We start from the raw sequence: 21,091 nt of genomic DNA, 5'->3' as shown, positions 1-21,091 counted from the left end.
AGCGGTTGACAGATTTAACACTTTTTATTCAGTTCTTCTCCACATAATAGGAGAAAACACTTCTCTATACACCAGCCATTATTTTTATGCAAGCACCATGATAAAACTGTACAATTTAGCATATCGCCACCTACTTCTGCTGTTTCATTTTGTTAAATGACTCTATGTCCAATTATTGGGTTGAAAGTTGAATGTCTTTGATGGTTCCTAGAGTATAGGAGCAGCTTCACACACACACACAGACCAGGTTGTGGCCGTAGGGGATGGTGGGGGCCCAGACAGCAGAGTCAGCAGCAGAAGGGAAACGATCAGAGCCCTAGAGGAGAATACATCAACACGGAGGCGCCTCCATCGTCCTCTCCTCCCATCAACACCAGCACCACCACCATCCGTCTTTCCTCTTCACCTCAAAGGAGCTCCGCATGCCTGCTCATCCATCTCTCACTGACTAAGTTTCTACAGCACGGGCTCAGCACTGTGGGTCTGATGCAAATGGGTCCTTTTTATTCAAGGCTAAGACATGTAAAACAGCATGAGGAATATGTAAAAACAACAGACTGACAGAATCAGACATTGTTCCCACAAAGACTGGTGGGCGCCACACATTGTCACTCATTCACACACACACAGACCGACATCCTCGCACAAAGACGAGTGATTTCACTTCCTTCATCACAGCTGATCTCAGCAGGATAGTAATTCACATACTGTAGGAGAGAGGCTGAAATGTCATCCTCACATTATTAGACTGACCTTCAATTTGAAGGCAAAGCTAGCGGGAGTTTCTGCTTTATAGAGCAAGCTAATGGTACAAAAAATAGTATCTTGTTCAAGTCTCCAAATCCATAAGAAAAGCTGTTTTATGTGGGCAACTCTAAGACAGTTTTAGACTAGAGTATGCAGAATATGACTGATATTGGTGACAGGATATTATGTCAAACAAAGATTACAATACACTTGTATATTACATATATATATATATATATATATATATATATATCACTGTACAAAGGTTTGGGGTCAGTTGGATTTCTTAATGTTTTTAAAAGATGTTTCTTCTGCATTTAATTGATTAAAAATACAATAAAAACAGTAATAATTTGTAATACAAATAAAATATTATTACAATTTAAAATAACTGCTTTTTCAATTTAATTTTTATATATTTTAAAGGATTATTTCTTCCTGTGATGGCAAATCTGAATTTTTAGCAGCCATTACTTCAGTCACATGATCCTTCAGAAATCATTCTAATTTGCTGGTTTGAAGTTCCAAAAAAAATATCTTTATCAATTTTGAAAACAGTTGCCTAATATTTTTGTGGAGATGGTGATACTTTTTTTTAATTCTTTGATGCATAGAAAGGTCAAACGAATAGCATTTATTTGTAATATAAATCTTTTATAACGGTCTTTACTGTCACTTTTTTTTTAATCTCTACAGCCAAAATTCAAACAACCACATATGGTCTCATAGTGATGGGAAATGGCACAAATAATCACGTCTCACTCACGGACAAAGAGCAATGGAGAGGAACCTTCTCCAGTTTCTTTAATCCTCAGCTTTCATCGCCGAAAACGGCAGCGACAAATTGGCAGTTCACTTTGGGAACAACGGTGGCTAATGGAGGAGGGGGCTCAAGTAAGAAGTGTACACAAACCGTTCCCCTCATTTACCTGTCATCATTCCATTCCGGTCCACTCTTGAGCCGTTCTTCACAAAGACATAGGGTACATCTGATACACTGCTCACACAAGCCCTTGAGAATGCTGGGGGACGCATATGCTTCTGAGGTGTTAAGAAAAACACCTCACGATCGGACAGAAGGACTCAAGTTTCATTATGGGAAGGTTCAAAGTCAAGGTCTTACATACTTGAGTTAGAAGAGCGAGACACTAGTCTGTAATGTCCTACTTCCTTTTCCCAAGTAGCAGAACAACAAGTGATGGCCATTTGCCTTCAATGATTTACAGTGACCAAATGACTGGAAGTCATTCGTTATTAATGCAGTTGCAATGTCCAGTAAATCGACAAAGAAATGTTTAACTTTATGCAAATTTTCAACTTTTTGTAAACAGTACAATGGCCTGATGACCTAAATTCACTGTGCTTGAAGCTCAAGAGTTAAAGTTCTAAGGTTCTGCAGAAGCCACTTAGTATTCAGTCGTTCAAGGTTCATTACCAATAATGATTTTCCTCCATTACAAACACTGCTAAATTATTTAAAAAGAAGAAAATTGAATGGAACTGATTGCAAACATGTATGCGAGGTGAGACGTCGTAAAAGCACATAGCTTACAAAGCATTGTTTGAGCTTGGAGAACATGAAAACACAATGGGCGCATTCTTGTCTTTCTCCGGCACACTGATTTAACTGATTCACAGCAGATGTGATTCTTTAAAGTGCTATAAAGATCTTAGTATATGTTACTCATAATAGCAGCTAGTTTTATGAGCAACTGTAAATGGCGGTTTCTGTCATATGTCAAGAAAAAAAATTGGGTGATGGAGAAAAATAACATTTGGAGGATTTATCAGAAATAAAGACCAAAACTGATTAAAAAATTGATTCAAGCAAATCCTATTTGCATTCTTCTTGCTTCATTAAAATTCATGAAGGCAGCATATGAACAAAGGCACGAACTGTTGTTTAGCATCTAATATAATAAATAAACTTCATACCAACACCTTTAATCATTGTGTAACTCTATGCAGTCTCTGCCAAATGAAACTTCCTGAAATCTAGCCAAAACCAGCGGGAGTAAACATGTCTAGAATGCTGCTTTATCAAGCTTATCTACAATTTCCATGTGTGTGTTTGTGTCAGCGAATCTTTAATGTCGTTAAGCATTGCTTCCTCTCCAAGGAGCGAAACTAACAAAAACCACTGGCGAGCTTCCTTTGATAACAAAGAATAAAGATCAACCATCACAAAAGATTGCGTGTCTGTACACACACATATATATAGTAGTCAACATTTGAAGTGGATCAAAACCTTTCATCAAAGTTGTCCTAAAACAAAAATGAGTTCTTGGCTTAGGACAACTTTGATTAACTTTTTTGTTCCACTTCAAATGTTGACTACTGTATATAAATATAAAACAATTCACTTGAAATATTACATTTGTAATATAACATTTCAATACTTTAAATCTATATCAAATACAGCAGTGTATGCTTTCAAACTGTGAATAGTCTTTGTAAATATGCCCTTAATATTGAAATGTATACACTTTTATATAGTATTTGAAATAATGTATGCAACATTATTTTGAAATAAACACAATGTTAAATATTAAAATAAGAAACTTTAAAAATATATAATATATTTTAAAGTACAGAAATAAGTAACATCCAATTAACTGAAAACAAAAAATTAACAGATTAATAGATATCAAAATAGTTGTTTGCTGCAGCCCTATTGGAAACTTTGTGAAAATGGGTGCATTTCAAACAAAACAGAAAGTCTTCAAGAGACTTTCAATTGCACAGCTAAATTCCTACTGTGAAGACAGGGAGGCTTCTATATTTGAAAAGATAGTGAGAAGATTGTTATTTGGCTAATTACAGATTTAGGGCTGAAACTGTAAACCGTTGGAGAGGAAGAGAGCGAGGTGCTTGAGTGAGCTAGAGCGCTGGAGTGGTGAGACTGTGGATTCATTGTGTGCTGATGGCATCTTTTATCTCTTGCAATACTGATAGGCCAAACAGAGTAGTTTGGGCTGAGGGGGGGTTAAAGGGATGGGCTATCTAATCTGATCAGAGGCCATTGTTTCGAAGCTCATTTAACACTGGGGGGTCCAGAGGTTTCCACACAGTCGACAAGTCAACCCAATCCCACCCCCCCATCCCTGCAGCCAACACAAGAAGGCGACAGACACAAAAGGGAAAATGTAGAAGACAACCCAGAGGGCTATTTGTGAGGCTTTGCTCATTCCTCACAAATACACAAGATTGCTGACCGCTGACTCAGACCTTTGGTTTAGGTTTGAACAACAGGAAGTCAGCTTGGTGAGACTGTTGTTGCTGCTTATCCTAGTCTGCTGAGACCAAGGAAGTTAATGCTAAACATCTGGGATCTGCATTAAAAAAGAAAGAGAGAAAGGGGCTAGAAGGAGACAGTATTGACTTGTCATGTAAGCCAGAGTCCCATCTCAGATTGGGGCTGTTAGACTGCAAATACAGTACAGGAAAGGGCAAGAAATAATTCATCTCTACTTTATCATGCTGCCATGAACTCTTGTTCAATGGAGCTGGACCCCATCCTGCAACTCACATTCTGCCATATTGCGGAGGTCTCTGTGGAAGTGGCAGGGAGGATGAGAAGTCAGCAGCACAGAGATCGCTGCTAATTGCCCATGGTGAATGATTACGGAAATGAACCAGAAGGATATAGCAAACATAAGACACAAAGCAGATATTTGGGAAAAGCTTTTCCAAGTTGCCTTTAAATGGGCATGGGTTCAACATTTAGAAAGCCCTGCAACTATGTATTCTAAACATGGTGTGTGTGTGTGTGTGTGTGTGTGTGTGTGTGTGTGTGTGTGTGTGTGTTTGTGTGTGTGTGTGTGTGTGTGTGTGTGTGTGTGTGTGTGTGTGTGTGTGTGTGTGTTTACAATGCCATACTTTTCTGAAATTGTTTTAAAAATACCCTCAAAATGTAGCTAAATCTAAAAGAAAGATCTTTATGTGCTTCAAAAATAAATACCATGCCAGTTTTGCGCTGACACTGAAAATCTTGCATTGGTTGATCTTTACATCCATTTTTATGCCTTGCAATGGTAAACATTTGGTTTTTGGTGATGTATTCTACATTGTAGTAGCAAATTCTGCTGAGTTGTAACAATGTTATTTAGCTGACAAACTTAAATTACAAGAATGACATTTGATAGTTTTGGAAAAATCAACCATGTATTAAACTACACACCAATCAGAACTGTTTGGTTTTCAGTGTACACAATGAATTTATGAAAATACATTATAGCTGTATAATAAAAAAAAAAAACGCAATTTGTGTAAGTTGTTTATACATTTATATAAATTTAACAAGGAATGTTTCATAATTTTTTATTTAACATTTTATTAAATATTCCTTTGTTATAGGGTTGAGGCTTAGGAGAGACAAAAGTAATGATAATTAGCTTGTTTAAAAACAAATGAAGTCTATGGTATGTCCACAGTGTAGCTAAGTAAATATGAGTGAGTGAGTGAGTGTGTGTGTGTGTGTGTGTGTGTGTGTGTGTGTTTGTTTTTGTGACATATCAGGACACAACTTTGTATAATGTCATGGGTATGACACAGGTATTACAAGGAGAGGGTGACTTACGAGGACATAACCCATGTCTCCATTTTTCAAAACACTTATAAACCATACAGTATTAGTTTTTTTTTGAGAAAGTAAAAATGCACAAAGTTTCCTGTAAGGGGTAGGGTTAGGTGTAGGGGTGGTGTAGGGCGATAGAATATACAGTTCGTACTGTATAAAAACCATTACGCCTATGGGATGTCCCCATTTTTCACAAAAACAACCATGTGTGTGCGTGTGTGTGTGTGTGTGTTTGTGTGTGTGTGTGTGTGTGTGTGTGTGTGTGTGTGAAAGAGAGAGAGAGAGAGAGAGAGAGAGAGTGTGTTAGTGTGTGTGTGTGTGTGTGTGTGTGTTTGTTGGTTGGTTGGTTGGTTGGTTGGTTGGTTAGTTGGGTGAGTGAGTGAGTGAGTGAGTGAGTGAGTGAGTGAGTGAGTGAAGCCGCTGGAGGCACTAGAAAAATACTCCACAAATCTCCTGGAGCTGGACAGCACAGCGCTGAGCTCAGGATTGTTTGTTTGAGAATGGGCCAGGGGGATGAAATATACACTTGAGGTGTAAAGATCAGAATGACAAACCCTTCAACGAGTCTTTGAAAAGAACGACTTTAGGTATGGCTTTGATTTTGATGCACTCACGCTGTAAATTCCATTCAAGTGAAGAGTACCATTTAAGAAACAGTCATCATAGAATGAAAGCTCAATTTAATTCGACTTATTTGCTTGTCACGCAAAGAATGTATTATGAACATCCCTGAAAGCAGAGGTCAGACGTTCTTCAGGCACAAAGCCTGAACTAAAAACGCTCTTGTTAGCACTTAACCGCATTAAGTGCTTTCATAAACTTAGCTATGCTCGTCTCCACCCCCTAACTACACCGAACGAGAGAAGGGCGGTAGGAGGAGAAGGGCCTGAGCTCCTTCAAAGTCATGTCTGTTGTCAAAACACATTGAGATGGAGGAGATAAAATAAATGGCATCTTTCGGAAAAATGAGAAACACTCATCCTTCCAAACAACAGATGACCCAAACCAAAGACTCCCCCAACTGTATTGAAATAGTGGTAATCGGACCCCCTTGGGGCCCTCCACTGGGGCCCTTTGTACGTCTAAGAGTCAATCAAAGGGCCGATAACAGACAAAGCCAGGTCAGATTTAGGAACGAAAAGTGCCGGAAGGGTCGATGCAGAGGCCGGAGTCGTGATCTGTCCTGAGGCGGGGGGACAGACGGGCCTCTGCCCATGATGCCCTGCACTGACCTCTTGTCACATACGACTGTGCCCTGCTTCTCCACCTCTGACCCTAAAAACACGACACCTAGACCTGCTGTAAAAGCCCAGGGTGGACAGGACATGATTCAGCTGCTTAATCCTCCAATGGTTGCTTGTAAAGCTATACAACAAGACATGTTTTGGAAAAGGTGTAAGTAACCCTCATGCTAAATGAAGTTAGGTAACAACATTTACAATATAATATTATTTTTACATTTATAAAAAAAACTAATTATATTTTGTAATTATTAGTAATAAAAAATCCACGACTATTTATAAAGTCTATTAGTACCTAAAGAGTAAATATCAGTACCTTTTAAATGGGTACTGCACTAGTGACAGCATTTGTACCACTCTGTATGTATTATTAATATATATATTTTATATATTAAAATTTTAACAACCAGTCATGGTGGTTCTTGGAAAAGGGATAATAGCAGCTTTCCTTCATGTCAGTCCAAAGCAATTGCAGTCCAGAAAACAGTCAAACCACACAGTAGTGAAAGCAGGTCAACCTTATCTATTCCACTGAAGGACACCAACATTTAATGACTGACTGACCCTAAATTCTGTGAGGTATATCAGTTCCTTTATGGGAAAATCAAATATATAAAATATCATCAAACTTGTAGGTATGGCATGCTGGAGGAATTCCATGCAGTTATTAAAATAATAATAATAATACTAATTTGTGCACTAAAAAGAATCACATTAGAGAATAAGTATATAATCAAGTTTTTAAACGAAAAAAGCCATCCATAAAGGGGATAATTCAACCAAAAATTAAAATTGTCATCACTCACCATAATGTCATTCCAAACATGTATGCTTTCTTTTGTGAAACACAACACATTTTTAAAGAATTTAAAATGAATGAAAAATGCCCCATGGAAAGTCAAAGTATGTACCACCTTATTTATGTTGCCTTTGGTTATATTGTAGCTAATTCACTTCCATTATATGGAAAAGAGAGGCCTAGAAATGTCCACTTTTTTGTTCCACGGAAGTAATAAAAGACATAGAACTACATGAGGTTTAGCAAATAATGACACATATTTTTTGGTAAACTATTCCCTTAACAAATAGAGTAGGAAAACTGTATCTGCTGGCAAAGAGTTTAGGCACAACAAAATAACCGCTCAATCAGAGGGGTCTGCTGCGGTCAGGAACAGACTCCACTGTACAAAGGTCTTCAAAAGCCCTTTGGAGACAATGACACACACACAGTCTCTACCTCTGGTTTATGAGGGAGCAAATTCGCCATTTGGAGCCACTTTAATACTTAATAAGCATAATGAGGCTGAACATAATGCCTTACTTCCAAGCTTAAGAATTCATAATGTGCTGTAACAGCTCTCTCTCTTGCAGACACATATCAGTAAAATAAAGTTCATTGTTTTGATCTAAATAAGTGCATACCAGGGTTGATAGATTGCTTTGCCTTTTCTCAGCATCTCTAACATATAAACTGCATTAGTTTATTCTTATAATGCTCACCTAAATAATACTTCTGGTGGCCTTCAACACAAACACATGAAGTGCCCACTCAAGCTGCCTATTCAAGGCTGCTCAATACTCATTTTTCCTTCTCCAGCTCCCCCTAGCGTCCACAGTAAATATAGCTTGATGGAAGTGGGAGAGAGAGAGAGAGAGAGAGAGAGCAAGAAAGGGGAGGAAGCCACAAGCTCCGCCCCTTGATGACATCAGCGCTGTGTTGAAGCAGAGCTGGAGGCAGATGCAACCTCACACTTGTAATGAGCTCCAGGCAGCTGACCAGCTCTGCCGACTTCTCTATATTGTCTCCCTCTGAGCCAAAGGAGTGTGTGTGTGTATATGTGAACAAGTGTGTGGACATAAAAACACACCCTGCTATTCGCACCATTTCTGCTACTGAGCCTTTCTGACACTGGGCTCTTTTGGGGAATTGAAATCATCCTCCATCGCACTGGATTTAACCTATGGACTGACTTTATGCTTTGAGGATATTCTTTTTGATTTCCCCTTTTTGAATTATTGCTTGGGGAGGTAAGTGTATTTTGTTATGGGCTTCCCTTATTTTTGGGGGGCTGTTTTTAACCCTTTACCTTATGCATTTCATCACTCTGAGGTTATCAAATACCTTCAAAACATGCATAGAGCAAATCTGCATCTGTCCCTTAAATCCCAGTCACTCACAATGCTTCATACAGTAGACTTTGCTTCTAAACTTTCAAATCCATTGTAATTTATTTCCAATGGCAAAAGGCGTTTTATTGCAAATGTAGTCAGACCCTAAGGGACTTGAGGGGGTTGTAATAGCAGTTTAAACTCACAAGTACAGTAGTCATGAAATTCAGCAGTATATGGCCTTTAGTTTGTCATTTAGCATTCAGCATGCATTTCCAAAATAATTTTAAATCAATAATTTGCTTAAAAAAAGACAATGCTGGCATAATTTAATAACCTTCATGTTGTTTCAGACCTCTATGACTTTCTTTCCTAAGACACTAAATGTTATATGGGAGCAATGTTAAGGTCTCAGCCTCAGTCACCATTCACTTCCAATGTATCTTTTTTTTCTATATAACGAATGTGAATATTTACTGAGGCTGTCATTCTGTCTGAACATCTTATTTTATATAGGGTTTTTTAAGTCATATAGGTTTGGAACAACTTGGAGGTGAGAAAAATTAATTAAATTTTAGGTAAACTATGCTTTTAAGTCTCCATGCCGCTGCGCGCGAATAACGCACTAACGCACAACTTACATTTTATTATCACCAACAGCACTCTAAATCAGACTGATATGGAGTCCTTAAAACCTAGTTTAGGGAAAACGCAATGCAGCTTGTATTTCTACCGCGTGCAATCAACAGGAACGTATAAACTTGACGCGCTGCGTCTTAAATCTGTTCTTGTGTGACAGGCTTTATCACAAACGAAACGAGTAAACGTCGATTCCAAATGAGGAATATCTATTAATAATTCCCAACCTGCGCTCTGGAAGCGTGATGAGAGAGTGATTGGAATAAAGAATGGGGGAATCGGGGATGCGGCGCATGACACTACGTCTGTGTACACTGCGCGCGAGGCGTCAAAACTAGAACTCTCCCATTATCGAAGCCTCTGGCGGCGAGCGCTCGCAGCGCAGACAGCTTCGTTGTTGATTATGAGGGTCGCGTTCTAATTTGGAATACCAACTAACAGTCAAAAGACTACGAGATTGGCGCGCAGTAAATGTGCGCCCTGTGCTTTTCAGTGAGAGAAGTGAGTGTGTGGCGCAGTCAGGAGATCTGAGGATGTCAGCTGCTTCAGGATTTTTCCATCAAACGAATTTCCCTTCTTTTAAGTAGCCTTCCAAGTTATCTGAAAGATAAGCTTTCATATCTGTTAGGCAGAAAAAAATATTGAAATAACAGTTTTGTGCAGATAAAGAGAGAGGGACTGAAAGATAATGATAAGAGCCAAAGCCTTCAGTCAGAGCTGATTAAATCAGTTTATAGGACTACTATAAAAGAGGATTCACATTGGACTAGTATGCAAGAGATTCAAGTGAACAAGGCCTCTTTTTTGAACCCCTAATGTGCTAAGTGCAAGTTGTTTTCCCTGCTTTGAGCTTCACGTGGAAATGCACTAAAAGACTGTGTATTCGGATAGGTTAGTTTCTTAGCATGACAATAGCAGAAAACCACAAATTGTCTGTTGTGACTTTCTAAGGAGGGTGATAAAATTAACTAACCCATTGTTCTTTGTTGGATGTGTCAAAGCACTCTGTGGCAGTTTTTTTCGCTTGCATAAACAATTAATATCAGCAATTTTCAAATATCACACCTCCATGTTTTACAATAACATAAATAGCAGTCTCCCTTTAGATAATAACAGGAATGCATTTTAACCAACTCTTTATATTTTAACACAAATATCTAAACATCCAGTGTATGTTTATTGGCAGCCAGGCAGACAGCACTATTTGTTTCAAGCCACGAATGCCGGAGGCTAAACCCAGTGGTCCGTGGCATTCACTCAGAGTCAACATGAAATGGTCATGTCTTTCAGGCCTTCAGAGAAAAAGTCTGTCACCCTTTTGTGAGGAGGACAAAAACAAATTGTTCTCAGAATTTTCCACTAATATCGGCAGCCAACCTCTGACCTCAGTGAGGCTATTCTTTAAAACATACATTTGAAAAACAAGCCTAAAAGCTCATTTCCTGAAACGTTCAAGTTTTAGATCTTAAATATACTGTCCGAATTATGTAACAAAGAAAGTGCAAACTGAAAAAGGAACTGTGAATTTTAGCTTTATTACAGATACAATTTACCCCCCTTTGGAGTGTAAACAAGAAAAGTACAGTGCAGTAAATCAACCCAACCCATTTTTGCCCTTGTCCGGCAACTGCTGCCCCCTGTACCATAGCAGGGGGTACATATGTGGTAATTAAAGAGCCAGTTCAGCCTCCAAGTGTCTGTGTGTGTGTATCTGACGAGCTCAGGCCTGATACAGAAGCACCTACCACCCCCAAGTGGGGAAAACAGTGCAGCTGACACAGACCACTTTCTTTTCAGTGCAGTACAAAAGGAAAAGACCCCCTGTCTCCCCTAGAATCCACTCTCAGTGCCTAAATGCCAGCCAGGGACAAACCTGCGGATCATCTGCCCCAAAACCGAAAGCAGAGGGGAGCCGTTAACACAATAGCCTGCTCTGAAATTAACGTTAAAGCCGTGCTCAAACCGTTCTTCTAGTTTCCAAATATGAAGGCAGAAATCTTTCATATTTCGGCCCACTAGGCTCAGAGAGGCTTGATTTGGCTTCATGGACATAAGATACATGACAAGAGAGGCATTTAGTTCAAATCCTGCCTTGGGTTAAGAATCTGTTATCTATGGAAAACAAGAAAGCTGTTTTTCATAATCACAGCCCAGGACCTACCAATAAAGAAGCAAATTTAATTTCATCCTAAATGTCTTCGTTCATGCATGGGCACTGATCAGATGTGACAGCATTTGTGGGAACTAATAGAAAACATCGCTTATATTTAAAAATGATGAACAGTGGATTGTTTGTCATCTTAACCATTATTCTAATTTATCTAAAAATGCAGAAAACCTCATATAAAAGCATTGTTACAGAAATGCATTTGTTTGTATTTAATATTCCAATTTTCAAATATATTACGATTCTAAAATAAATTAATTTTACCAAAACCAAAACTTTAAAAAAAAATATTCTCTCTGCACTTTTATGTTGCATAATCACATTCAAATATGATTTTTTTCTGTCTCTCTTAAATGCCTTTTTTACAAATTTCTCAGACCTAAATGTTCTGAAATCAAGACACTAAACGAGCAAAAGGTAACCAGGATGCTCAACTGAATATCAAGCAGAGCAATGGAGCAGAAGCAGGCCCAGCCATTAGAACGATCTCCTAACGGGGAATACGGCCTATTAGAACGATAGTGAGAGGTGCCCGTCATATTCAGTGGTCTTTTCTCTCTGGCTATGAGCAGTGGGTGGGGTAAGGGGCTTGAAGATTTAACAAAATATGAAAAAGCTAATAATTCTAAGGGTAAGGAGTTCAGTAAAGCAGAAGAACGAAGGCCAGGGCCCTTATGCTTAACTTGTAATGAATAATAGACCACTGCCAGTTCAGTGAAATCTGAGGAGCCAAGGGAAATAGAAAGAAATGATAATGCAGCCAACCATCCAGCCAGATCAAGGCTTGCACGACCCATTGAGACGGCTAGCATGACAAGCTTTAGGTGAAGCGTATGAGATCTCAGCTGAAATATCATGAAATAAACATCCACCTGTGAGTGAACCCTGATACTTTCAAGCAAAGTATATTGGCAGAAAAACTGGGCTTTTATTTCACCAACTTGCTTTTGCCCTGTTCCAGGAATTGATTTACATTGAGTACAGTACATAAAGCAAGAGCAATTCCATCTCCATAATTTTGCAGTCTGTTATTTGTCAGACTTCTGGAAAAAATGGCAAGTTGCTTTACACACATAACTCTCCAAATCAATACAACATTTCCCTGGAACAGCTGGAAAATTGCACACCGATTGCTAACCAACCATTCACCATTCCTGCTAGTACTTATTTTCCTCTTCAATGTATCTGGCAATCATGACGCAAATCTTCCAAAATGTTTCAGGATTCAACAAAAAGGAAGCAACTTAGTCACTGTCAGTGTACTGAAATCTCACCGTCCTGTTCCCTGCTCACTGTTTCCGAGCTTTTGATAATCTACTAACACAAAAGCATGCACACGGAGCACTTTGGCTCAATACAAGGATGTTGTGTATTATTAGACCGTGCTGGCGAGACCTGTAATCAAGTTACAGGGCCTTCAATTCCCTAATCTCTCCTTGTCACTCCAAACAACATTTTTCAAAGTTGTCTGTCATACTCCAACATGTTCTACAGGAAGGTTACTATCTGCAGGTCAGTGGAAGGATTTCAGGCAAGGGCAGAAACCGTGGTGATGGCTGTCAGTTGTAAAAATGTATATTGTCAGTCTATGTAGCAGGATAGATGTACTGTGGGAAATTAGAGTATGGTAGGTGCAGCACAGACGTATCCTTGGGGCCACCAGAGGTAAGGCCCATTTGGGTATTCATGAGTCTGCAAGACATAAAGTGCAATCATCTCACATGCACATTATTGAGCAGTGCGAGGGCGTTGTGTTCAAGCGCTGTCGGGGCAGCCCAAGGGACCTTTGGTGGCTGCTTGACACCTCAGCAGCAATATGCTTCAATAAGACTCTTATTTTTACCTTCACCTTTTCCTTCCAGAGCATGTTCAGCCACTTTGAAAGCACAGCTCGGTAGAGAACGTCAGCAGGTGGGGGGAGTGGTCTTCGGCCATTGTCTCAGAACCCAAACTGTGGTCGCTTTTCTTATGCAAAGGAATTCTTTTCAGCCATCACCATAGAGAACACTAGAGGAGGGATGTTAGGGTTAGTGGCAGACAGAACAGCGAGTGCCGTTATCCTGGCAGCACAGGCTTAAGGCGAGGAAAAAGAAAGGTTTTTATAAAAATCCACACATCATCTCCACTAATCCAGGTTTCACAAACAGTGTCCACTATCAAAGGACTGCAGGCCAGGGGCTTTTCTCTGTGGTCATTTACCCAGAGGCAAAGAAATCCCCTGATATACAGAAACCCAATAAGCTTAAGGGAATTTCAAATTCCCATCTCAACCACACACCCTTCTTATTTTTCCCTCCATTCCATCTGTCTCAAATGCAGTGGAGCAATCTAAAGGCTGTAAGAATCCATAAAAATCCAATCCATTGTGGTGTACTTTTTATGTTAAGTGCAAACCTTGAAAACCAAAGCTAAAAAGCTATCGGTTTACGTCAATGTATTGTCGATGGCAACGTGAAATGGCTCTGTTTGAAGGACAGTGGCCAATTGCAGCTGGATGCATCACTGTCTGACTCAATCTCAGCCTTGGCAATATCATGTCAGAATTAAATAAACGCTGCCTAACAGCATATTATGCACAGTCAATAACTCATTCTCAACAAGCCCACGTATCTTTTCTGGCGTCATGTCTTATTCAGATGTCATATGATGTCAATAATAAAAGAATTTGCTCTTATTGACTTCTTTTTTTTTTTCTTCTATCCCTGCCAGTAGGAAGTTCAGCATGTGAGAAGGAGTGGGCGTCTGCACATCGGGCACAGGTTCGTAAAACGAGAGCCAAGGAAGAGGAGTGTCACAACAGCACAGTAGATTCTGCTTTCGAGCCACGAGGCTGGATACTTTATTCATGCTCGTGTCGGGAGTAAGACTACAGGATTCGGGGGTGACTTTGGAGCCTGACTTCAGAACCGAACCGCCCTGGATTTGAGTCCACCGTACTGCAGATGGACAGTGGTCTTTACGCCATGACCAGTCTGCTTCGGGAGAGACGGGAGCAGTTTATTTCTCAAAGTGGACTGCACAAAAGGGTCTGATTAAGAATCGCAACTTAAAATAAAAGGATTCTCTGCTCTCTTTTTTTATTTCCTTTCTTTTTGTTTTAGTCCTTTTTTTCACTGAAATTGCATGCCTGCACAGGAGAAGGCTGCCTGAGGTCTGTCTCGAAGCGGAGCTGCTTGCTTTATAGGTTTATCTACCATGGCAAAGCCTTTGATTATATGAACTGTGGACGCTGCAATACAAGACAGGAGGTCGGCAGTACAAACAAGGATCAGTTCAACAAATACCAGCCTGGTCAGGATATAACCAAAGAGACCCCTTTGACAAGACGGACAAACATTTCCTGAAAGAATAGAAAGGAGCTTAAAGCCTCATTGGATTTTGGGTGGCTGCAGAGGATTAACTGGCATTTCTAAATCAGGTATGACAAATATGGATGATCTTGCTATGGTTAAGTGCCATTTTTTCTGTTATATATATATATATATATATATATATATATATATATATATATATATATATATATATATATATATATATATATATATATATATATTTACACGCACAGATAGAAGTAATGAAAAAAAAATTGAATGAGCAGAAAAATAAATTCTTCCGTAGGCTTCAAAAGCCTATGGAAGTAAAATATACAATTATATATATTATATAGTTAAAAATATATATTAGAAAAAATATAATTACGATACATAAAATGTAACATTATATATATATATATACTAAATAATAGTATGTTACTATACAATATATATATTGACTGTATGTCGCAACAAATGTAAAAGTTGGGTTTATAAGTGATTGAATTTTGGCACGCTTAATTCTGAATATTTCTCTTTTGCTTTCAAGTTACAAGCCTCCAATCTTTTGTAAATTATGATACCCCAAAATCATGCAAAAAGACAAGCCAATTTTACAACGTTTAATCAACAAAGGCCTGACTGTGTCCTGCCACCAGCTTTCAGCAATGAAAAACAGCCTTGGAATGCACTGGCTAACTGCAGAAATGTGTAAAACAACATGAGCCTGCGATTACATTACACACAGCAAAAGATAAAACCTCTCACACACAGGCATCTCATTCAAGGAAAGCTAGCAGGTTTAAGGATTTGTTATCTACATCCATGGCTGATTGGCAATATCCTTCCACTTCAATTAGACTTGCTTCTGAACCTCTCAGTCCTCCCTTTTTCTCTTATTTTTTTATCCTTTAATCCCTTTTTCCTTTTTTCACTGCTTTGTATTGTTTTGATATAAAAATGATTTCAATCAAGATAAACACCCCAGGCATGTTTCGCTACCATAGTTTTTTCATTTGTTCATGTCGCTGAAAATGTTAATAGCCTCTTTTCATTAATTCAGCAGCAGAAATATTGTATATTTTTTTTATTGTTATCTTAAATTGAATCATTTACAATGAAAGAGACGCTGCAGGCACTGTACATAAAACAGCAATTAGAGCAGGACACTGACTTTTCTTCAGACAGCATAAATTTGACTTTTTCCCTTCTTTTTCCTCTAAGGGCAACAACCGCAAGGAGAACATTAGCGATGGCAAGCAATTACAAGTCCTTCTTCGTCTTCTTCATCAGAGCCGGGCTTCTGCTTGGCCTGGCCAATCCGTTGGTGACCTCAGCCTCCTGTCCCTCGCAGTGCCGGTGCGATGGGACTTTCATATACTGCAATGACCGGGATTTGACTTTCATCCCTTCAGGCATCCCAGAGGATGCTACGGTACTTTTTCTCCAGAACAACCGCATCAAAAGCGCAGGGATCCCTACAGATCTACGACGGCTAAACAATGTCGAAAAGATATACCTGTACTGCAACAATCTGGATGAGTTCCCCACCAACTTGCCGCTGAATGTCAAGGAACTTCATTTGCAGGAGAACAATATCCGGACTATCACCCATGCCTCCCTGGCACAGATTCCCTTCATTGAGGAATTACACCTTGATGACAATTCTGTGTCAGCTGTCAGCATCGAAGAGGGTGCGTTCCGGGACAGCAACCATTTGAGGCTGCTCTTCCTGTCCCGTAACCACCTCAGCACCATACCTTCCGGACTGCCAATGACTATCGAGGAGCTTCGCTTTGATGACAACCGCATCTCGTCCATCTCCGAGGCATCGCTGCAGGATCTTATAAATCTGAAGCGACTGGTTCTGGACGGCAACCTCCTGAACAACAGGGGCATTGGGGATATGGCCTTGATCAATTTAGTCAATCTGACCGAGCTCTCTTTGGTACGGAACTCCCTGACTTCCCCACCCGCCAACCTGCCGGGCTCAAGCCTGGAGAAGCTAAATCTTCAAGACAACCACATCAATCACATGCCAGCAGGTGCCTTTGCTTTTCTGCGACAGCTGTACCGTTTGGATCTGTCAGGAAACAACTTGAGCAGTCTGCCCATGGGGGTATTTGACGACCTGGATAACCTTACCCAGCTGCTCCTGCGCAACAACCCCTGGTACTGCAACTGCAGGATGAAGTGGGTACGTGACTGGCTGCGCAGTCTTCCGTCTAAGGTCAACGTGCGTGGCTTCATGTGCCAAGGTCCCGATAAGGTCAAAGGGATGGCCATCAAAGACCTATCCACAGAGCTGTTTGGCTGCTCAGACACCGAGATCCCAACCACGTATGAGACCAGCACAGTCTCAAACACTTTGCCACCCTCACGACCCCAGTGGCCATCATATGTGACTAAAAGACCTGTGGTTAAGGGTCCAGAGCTGGGACGAAACTATCGTAGCACGACACCGTCCAGTCGTAAGATCATCACAATAAGTGTCAAATCCAGTAGCGCAGAGACGGTGCACATATCCTGGAGAGTATCCCAGCCCATGACAGCCCTGAGGCTCAGCTGGCTAAAGCTGGGCCACAGTCCTGCTTTCGGATCTATAACTGAGACCATCGTCCAAGGGGAGAGAACAGAGTACCTGCTCACGGCTCTGGAGCCCGAATCTTCTTATCGGATATGCATGGTTCCTATGGAGACGAGTAACATTTACCTGTCAGACGAGACACCTGTTTGCATAGAGACAGAAACTGGTTCCCTGAAAGCGTACAATCCCACCACAACCTTGAACAGAGAGCAGGAGAAAGAGCCTTACAAAAATTCCAATCTGCCTTTAGCTGCTATCATCGGAGGGGCAGTGGCCCTTCTGGCTATCATCATGTTGGCCCTGGTGTGCTGGTACGTCCACAGGAACGGTTCCTTATTTTCCAGGAACTGCACGTACAACAAAGGGCGTAGGCAGAAGGACGATTACGCCGAAGCTGGAACAAAGAAGGACAACTCCATCTTGGAGATTAGAGAGACCTCTTTTCAAATGATTCCCATAAATCACATGCCCGTTTCAAAGGAGGAGTTTGTGATACACACAATTTTTCCTCCTAATGGCTTAAGTCTTTACAAGAGTCCGCACAGTGAAAACAGCATCAACAACAGAAGCTACAGAGACAGTGGAATACCAGATTCAGACTACTCTCATTCATGATAGTGTGTGCGGATTACAAAGACATTTTATTGCAAGTGAGTGACTCGGAGACTGCTTGGTCTTTTGCAAAACACTGGATTGAAAAGACTGAGAAAGCATCGTTATGTACATTTGCCATATAATTTATATTTAAGGACGATTTATTAAAAGGAAAAAAGGTTCCGATTGCAGGCCATCACTGAGATGTCGGTGTATGCTGCCACAAACTGCAATTCTATATTTTAGATATTTGTAGTCATTTGTACTGTACTTCCTTTACTTATGGTTTTAGACCAATAAAAAAAACAAAAAAACTTTGTGCTCTACTGAGATATGATGACTTGTCAACTGTGAAAGTGGGTTTTCATTGCTGTGTTGAACAATCAGATTTTAGAAAACCATGTAGTAAAAGCACAGGTCAAAATTATCGCTACGTTGCTATCAGTGGAAAAAATAAATACAACAAAAAAACAAGGCTGTGAGAATATAGGGCATAGGTGACTGATCAAAGGAAATAAAGACAAGTGTTTTGTTAATTCTAAGGATGGCAGGCACAGACTTACTCTGGTGTCACAGAAACCTCCGGTTTTGTTTAGGAATCCTGGTTGCCCATTCCAAAATGTTGCCAGGCTTTACATCACTGCAACGTTTAGGAAGCAGATATCTATTACTTCCTCTCTGCCCTGGAGGAGGCAGCAACACAGCACAGAATCCTAAATCCTTTGCAAATGAAGCACACAGATCAAATGAAAGGTTACTTCGCAGTCAAATCAAAGTGGACGGGCAAAAACACAAGACAGAACTCCATATTACTCATTTAGTAAAGGAAAGCAGCATTTACTGTATCCCTCAGTACAGTTAACCATGTCATGTAAGCATTGCCCTCCAAAAAGGAATATGTTGTGGGCAGAAAACATATGGTAAGAAACACATTTGGGCTCTTTTCTTTTTGGAATATTAAAAAAAAAGTGTCAACTATTTTTTTTTGTTCATATATTTCTCATTTGTATTTTTTTGTTTTCTAATTCAAGCCACTTTTAAGTTGCCACAGTTAAATTGTTCTTTACAACTGAAGACCAAAGTGCATTGAATGCCCTTTGGCCAGTCCTTGTATGTGCCTTGATCCAATGCTTATTGTATTTAGCTTTTTCAAAAAAAATAAATCAGTGACTTAACTTTTTTCATACACACTTGAATATGATAGGATATTGGTCATATTGCAAAATAAAAGTGGATAAAACCCTAACTTGATGGTCTCCTTTTCCCCAAAAGAATGCTTTCTATTTATGTTTAATCCCTCTAAGCTTTACATATACCATTCTGGGTTTCAAAAGTGTTCATCTAAAACATACTGGAGCTTCTTCCAAGTGCAGCATCCGCTTGGGGTTCCAAGTGCTCTTTTGTGTGGTTAAGCCATGTATGACTTATCTGATTGGCCCAAGTGGGAAATATCAGAGAGTACGGCACAGAAGCTAAATGAGGCCATTGGAGAGATACTGTGCTGGATTTTGATGTATTCCGCAGCCACAGGGGGAGATGTACATATATAATGACTATAAAGCATTAGGTTGATAGCACAGCCCAAATCACAGTAGGAATCGCACAGGTGGCTCGCATGAGCACATGGGTACATGTCTACACAGCATATATATGCTTATGTGGGCCACGAGTCTGTGAATACGCACAGATGCATACACATAAATGCACACACCCTGAGATTTAATTACAGTTCAGGGGAGCCTCTAAAAACAGCTAATCTGATCCAAACCTTAAGTATACTTCAACTGTCCTATGAACTAAATATACCACATCAGCTAGAAATTAAAGTAAACACACACTGTGAAGCATACGGTTCAGCAAGGGTCCACATATGTGAATGCTGTTGATGTTCCACAACTTCCTTGACATTTATTTATGTGGTTTTCTGACTGACGGTATTAGTCAGTTTTAAATGCTGAGTGCTAAGTTTCACTCACTTCCTTTCAAATCTGAAGCCTTATGCTTTTAAATGAGCCTTTATGTTTTACAATTTTCTGATGAAAGATGCATCTGTACTATTGATTTTACCTCTGAAAAGAATCTAAAATGCAGACATATGAAAGAAAACTGTGTTCGGTATTAAAAAAAGACATTTAAACTTTAACTACCAAAATACAGTATTACAGTATATCTAATCCAATGACTCAGAATTACAGAATTATTCATTATTTCTTCTCTCTTCTTTAAATCCTCAAAAATAATGTTTCTCCATCTCCAATTTATATTCCCTTTGTGATAAGTTTCTAAATATTAACTCAATACTCACACCAGCTGTTGAAACGTACAAATCATTCATTCTGGAGAAGAGATGTCAACCAGAACTGTAGGTATAAAGCAGCATCCAGCCGAAATGAGATCACAGCAGTTTTAATTATCAAAGCGCACAGGTGTGCGAGAGTATTTGAGCGTGCACATTCCCTTTATGGATGTTCTGAATGCAGTAAATCAATCTCTAGTTTCCTAACACCATCAGATTTTTTTACAGCTTGAACTATGAGCAAAATGGCTTGAAATATTAATATGTTGTGCTGTATGGTGAAAGCAAATCAGTTGGACGCGAGTGCACACAGCAATTTGTATTCTCCAGTTAGAATGAGCTATTCAGAACACTAACCTTAAGTATTGGGGGAGAGCGAGTTGAGCGGCTGCTACTGGGGGTGACCTGTGGTGACCCTTTTAACACAATGACCTCACCTCTGGCGTCTTTGTCAGGACATTGTTGGGGCTTACAGATGACCTCATTCACCCTAGGAAAACCATTGATCAGGTCTGATGTCCATGAGGCCAGTGCACACTTGAAATTCTACCCTGAATAGGGCACTTCACTTGAGACACAAGGATAAAACCTTAAACTATGGACCTAATGAGGATGAGTTTGAAAAATATCAGGCTAAATACTCTAAGAAATTGGACATTACTTGGTCATGTCATTTGATGTAGTCAAAGAAAGCCATAACTGATCAGGGGTCAGATAAAAGCAGGTGAAACAAGGGTCACAAGCCTAAAAAGATGAAAAATTGGTTGACAATCTGGATGTTTGACCCCCTTTTTAAGCAATTAATAGGCCTTTTTCATCTA

General features: G+C 39.7%; 2 protein-coding genes across 4 annotated transcripts in view; one reads left to right on the top strand and one right to left on the bottom strand.

Moving 5' to 3' along the window:
• The window catches only part of LOC109101205 (ADP-ribose glycohydrolase MACROD1-like), a 510,464-nt gene that overhangs the window by 406,190 nt on the left and 83,183 nt on the right, over positions 1–21,091 (bottom strand). The window lies entirely within an intron of this gene.
• Positions 8,297–19,220, top strand: LOC109101038 (leucine-rich repeat transmembrane protein FLRT3-like). Of its 2 annotated transcripts, none has more exons than XM_042769213.1 (3): positions 8,297–8,595; positions 14,195–14,900; positions 16,018–19,220. In XM_042769213.1, exon 3 carries the CDS (start codon positions 16,046–16,048, stop codon positions 17,993–17,995), a length of 1,950 nt encoding a protein of 649 aa, XP_042625147.1. In that variant the 5' UTR covers positions 8,297–8,595; positions 14,195–14,900; positions 16,018–16,045; the 3' UTR covers positions 17,996–19,220. The 2 variants fall into 2 exon arrangements, with proteins under 2 accessions (XP_042625147.1, XP_042625146.1); XM_042769212.1 differs by having other exon boundaries at positions 14,192–14,900.

The sequence above is a fragment of the Cyprinus carpio genome, chromosome A13 (genome assembly GCF_018340385.1).
Source record: "Cyprinus carpio isolate SPL01 chromosome A13, ASM1834038v1, whole genome shotgun sequence".
Lineage (NCBI taxonomy): Eukaryota > Metazoa > Chordata > Actinopteri > Cypriniformes > Cyprinidae > Cyprinus > Cyprinus carpio.
Note: the sequence above shows the minus strand (reverse complement) of the source record. Positions and strands in the feature narration are given on the sequence as shown.

What these genes read in the sequence shown, in the direction of transcription:
- LOC109101038 (XM_042769213.1), top strand. Translation starts at nt 16,046, where the DNA reads ATGGCAAGCAATTACAAGTCCTTCTTCGTCTTCTTCATCAGAGCCGGG.